The 4,902-nt window shown below is 50.7% G+C and overlaps 1 protein-coding gene across 1 annotated transcript; it reads left to right on the top strand.

The window, feature by feature from the left end:
* Positions 1 to 1,455: 1,455 nt before the first annotated feature.
* LOC307073528 (helix-loop-helix protein 2-like) lies at positions 1,456 to 1,839 on the top strand (the record flags this gene model as incomplete). Its single annotated transcript, XM_079733404.1, has 1 exon — positions 1,456 to 1,839. The coding sequence occupies one exon, from the start codon at positions 1,456 to 1,458 to the stop codon at positions 1,837 to 1,839; it is 384 nt and encodes a 127-aa protein (XP_079589530.1).
* Positions 1,840 to 4,902: the final 3,063 nt, after the last annotated feature.

Below are 4,902 nucleotides of genomic sequence, written 5' to 3'. Positions count from 1 at the left end.
GCAAATGTAGGACTAGATGTCACTTGTTGGGCAGTGTAGTCACGTTGTGTCAGGAATACTTTTGTGGAACTGAGATGGTAGAAGTAGACAGAGTGGTTATCCATTAACTTTTGTTTTAAGGTGAACATGTGACGGAACCTTCAACGGCATATATGCTGCAGGTAAAAAGTAAAGGAGATAAAAAAAAAAAAAAAGGCTTGGAAAGACCAGGCATCGCAGCGATCGACCTGAGGTTCGTCAATGAAGGAGGAGGGGTTCCCTGCTTGGCACTCAGTCACTATGCAGCACAAGTTACTCTCAGTGCTTATACCAGGACGGCTGTGACGTGTAGACGATGAGGACAAGAGAGACGGTGCAGTTTGTAACTTCAACACATCAGAACCACCGCGCGTTCCTTCTCGCTCGGTGGGGCTCCTCCGCTGCGTAACGAAATCCAAACGCACGGGGATTGAAGAACATTGAGAGTCAAACATCTCTCTTCCTCCAGCGGACCAGCACGAAGCCTTCCACGCTGTAGCGTCACACTAAGTTGTGCGTTTCTATCAAGAGTGTTGAATTGTTGGATCACGACATAATTCTCCAAACTGGTGAGTGGATTTATTTTACTTCAGCAAAAAACGTAAAAACAACGTTTAAAATACTAGAAAGCCGTTTCGATAAAGCCTGTTGATGCGCTCGGTATTAGTTGCACGCATGTCAAAGTCTCGACAAACGCGTTTGAGCGCTTTGTCCACTGTTAGGAAGTTTTTAAGTCGTTGATTCGAATGTGGAATAATTCGTTGCAAAACTTAATTCCTTGCAGTCAGATTAACCTCAACGGCGAATGCAAGTTTGTCTAATGATTCTGAAATCGGAATTGGAACGAAACGTCCGCTTATAGACCCCCTTCAGCACCATGGACAACGACGGAGCCTCCGTGACAGCAGTCTGATAGTCTCTCTGACTGGAGGAGAGAGCAGAGCAGTCTGATGTTCTCTCCTCTGACTTGAGTAGAGAACAGTCAGATGCTCTCTCCTCTGACTTGAGTCTCCTCTGACTTGAGGGGAGTCCATAAGACTGTTCTCTGGTCTGACTTGAGGATCCAACGTGTTCACACTTTATGAAACCTGTTCTTTAACACGATCGAGTCAGCGGTAGCGAATATAATATTCTGCAATAAATCATAAATCGTTTTTCTCCATGATTTAACTTTTAACATAAAGTGAAGGTTCAACATTAACATACCGGCCTATCTTAAAGCGTATCCTCGTCTGCATGCAAGGACTTGTTTTTATGTCTATATTTCTGTCATTTATGAATCTATTTAGTGTATTCTGTGTTTTTTCTGCAAAGCACTTTGAATAAAAGGTGTTTGTCTGGGAGCTGCTCCACACATAAAGTGAGACCTGATTTGAGTTCTCCTGTGACCCTCCGTCCTCCCGCTCCTCCAGAGCTCGGCTCCAACGCCCCAGGAGGATGATGCTGAGCCCGGACCCGGCGGCGGAGGAGGAGGACCTGGCCTGGGGAGACCCGCCCCCCCGCTGTCTCCCGGACCCCCTCCGAGCTGGGCGGGGTCCCGGGAGGGTGGCGGCGGCGGCGGCGGGCGAGGATGGGCCAGGCCACGCCCGCTCCCTCTCCCTCAGCGGGGAGGAGCGCCGCCGACGCCGCCGGACCAGCGCCAAGTACCGCTCGGCGCACGCCGGCCGGGAGCGCGTCCGCGTGGAGGCCTTCAACGGGGCCTTCGGCGACCTGCGGGAGCTCCTCCCCATCCTGCCGCCCGACAAGAAGCTCTCCAAGATCGAGATCCTGAGGCTGGCCATGTGCTACATCTCCTACCTCAGCCACGTGCTGGAGCTGTGAGGGCCCCCCCCTCAGTAGGACTAAGACGAGATCCATGGACGTGTGCGCTGCGAGCCGGACCAATCGGATGTCCCCGCTCACTGACTCCTAGTTCTCTGGTTCTCTGGTTCTGAGATCACGGTCATGAGAAAACATGCAGGGTTAGTGTCGTTTGCTCTGAGTTCTTCAGCGGAGAGCGTGTGGCCCGTGTGAGGAGTGTGGAGGGATGGTCGAGCGCCCGGAGGCACTGGGTTCGATCCCCGCTGTCCACAGCCTACGTGTGTATCCTAAAACACGAGGCTTGAACCCATACGGGCTCCTTAACGACGTCGTCTGACATTCACGTTTGATCAAACAGTCCCATCACGAGTCATGGCGAGCTTGAGATTTAATTTATGTTGCTATAATCGAGCAGTCAACATTGGAAATGTGCAAAAAACCGTGTTTAAACGTGGTCGCTGTTTCGACGTGAATGTAAGTCGGAAGGTCCTGTTTCTGATGTCCACGTTGAAGTCTGAGAAAGCTCTAGAGTGCTTCCTGTCCAGAGCGTCCAATAGGAGCAGCTCCTCAGTGGAGGGGCGGGGCCAGCGGAGGGTGGGCAGGTGTTTCTCCCAATGAACCGAGACAACCACATTAGGACCCCTCAACCTGCCACGTCCCCAGGGCCCCATGAATGTGCACACGCACTCACACACTGACATACACACACACACTCGCACACACGCATGCACACACGCAAGCGCACACACACGCACGCATGCAATCACACTCAGACACACAAATGCACACTCACACACACAAGCACACACACACTCACACACACACACGCATGCACACACGCAAGCACACACACATGACCGCATGCACACACACTCACACACTCACACACACACACTCAGAGATACGCAAGCACACACACACACACACGCCAGTACTCAATCACTCACTCACTCACTCAAACCCAACTAGACTCACACACACACAAACACACACATACACAAAGACATGCATGTGCATACGTTGGCACACATACACAAACAAACACACACACACACATAGAGATGCCTGCAAGCATATGTTCACACATACATTACAAATGCATGAACACATCCACAGCACTCATTTATACATATGCACAGCCCCCAATCATCCAGAACTTAGAATATTGCAAGCATCTTAAGATGTACCAGAACTACAGCGCCTGCAGTCCTACAAACACCCTATTCTGATCATCGATTGATACCAATCAATATCACTGGAATGCCCGAAAAGTGATGAACTGACTTGTGGACAAGGTGCCAATGTAACGTCGTCATCATCATCTCCATCATCATCATCACCATCATCATCATCATCATCATCATCATTGTCCTTTGTTCTCTATAAATAAAACACTTTGTTGTGTAGATTCCTGGTCCCGCCGTTTGATTACTGTAAGATGGATGTTTCATGCTCCTCTCTCTCACCCTCTCTCTCTCTCTCTCTCTCTCTCTCTCCCTCTCTCTCTCTCTCTCTCTCTCCCTCTCCCTTCTCTCACCCTCTCTCTCTCTCTCTCTCTCTCTCTCTCTCTCTCTCTCTCTCTCTCTCTCTCTCTCTCTCTCTCTCTCTCTCCCCGCTGTAATGTGCCCCCTGGGGCCGCTATTATCCAGGTCCTCGGCCGGAGTAGAGCAGCCCTTTGTCTAGTGTGTGTGTGTGTGTGTGTGTGTGTGTGTGTGTGTGTGTGTGTGTGTGTGTGTGTGTGTATTTGTTTTTGTGTGCGCGCGCGTCAGTGTGTGTGTGTGCGGGTGTTTGTGTTTGTGTGTGAAAGGTCATTGAATATTGAATTATGCGAAACTAGGAAACAAATTGCTAGGTCTTTATCGACGGTTGTGTTAAGAACAAATTTACTTCACATAAGACACTTCAACATATCGTTTGTTGATCGTTGTCTCGAAATGCTGCGTTAAATGTCACGTTACGTGCGTGTCATCCGTCCGTCACGTGCGCCCTGCCGCCCAGGGTCCGCAGAGATGGAGTTGTGTTCCGAAGCACAACAACGCACTCTACTGGCGGTATAAAACACATGGTTGGATCCGTCTTGGAAGAGAATAAGAACGTAAGAACGTTAGGTAACATTATGCTACCACGAGCATTATAACTTAAGGGAGGGGGGGGGGGGATCTTTTTAAAACCCTTATGTGTGATTCAGTGATCACCTGACATTGCGTAAAATGCGGAGACGTGGTGATAGAAGCTGGATGGCTCTGGGCCTCTGATGCTGACCTCCTCTCCAGACGGAGAGAGGACGCTGCTGCCCCCTAGCGGCCCTGACTCTGAACTGCACCCGGATCCTCCACCCAACCATCCACTGACGGCACGCTGCACGAGCCGAGGCGCGCGAGGGACGGTGGGCAGCTGGCGGCGTTCGTTCAGTCGGTTTGCGGCCGAGGAGGTGCGCCTTGCAGAAGCCCACACGCTGTTGACGTCGCAGAGCAGGTCGAGGAACGATGCACCTGTCTAAAGGTAGGTCAGCGGATCTTTAATTAGGTTAAGGGTTTGCGGTGCATCGCCCGTCGTACCGGGGTGTTCATGCGTGGCACGAGACAGGAATTATCATCGGCTGGTGAAGTTCACCGGTACAGCCGCGGGAAAATAAATATGGTTCCCGCGGCAGTAGGGTGTCTGCAGCGGATCTAAGGTCCATTCATTTGGCCCACTAGCCTGTGGTGTATTTAGTCTGTTTCATGCTATATCGATGGATAAAGGTTATGCATCACAGCCCGTTAATGAAGGCGTAATTGGGGGTCGATACGTTATGTCGTCCATGATGCAATTAAGGAGATGTTCTTTATGTTAGTGTGACAATACGGGCTGTGGGGACAACATCGTATTGCCTCTGACTCAACCTGCAAACGATCACCCCATGGCGTTTCATACCGGCCCCTTTCATTTGAATCGAATGGCTACAATTTTAATAAGCACCTTTTTAATTTGCGAGCGTATTCTCGGTCGACCGTCCCTGAAACGTGTTTCACGGCAAGCGGTGCACATCTGGGCGGCGGTTGTTTTTTTTTATCGGGGTCCGGTCTGAGACGGACCCGAAGT

This window comes from Pollachius pollachius (assembly GCF_949987615.1).
Source record: "Pollachius pollachius genome assembly, chromosome: 3".
NCBI classification, from domain to species: Eukaryota; Metazoa; Chordata; class Actinopteri; order Gadiformes; family Gadidae; genus Pollachius; species Pollachius pollachius.
The sequence above is the reverse complement of the archived record's forward strand: the minus strand, read 5'-3'. Positions and strand labels throughout refer to the sequence as shown.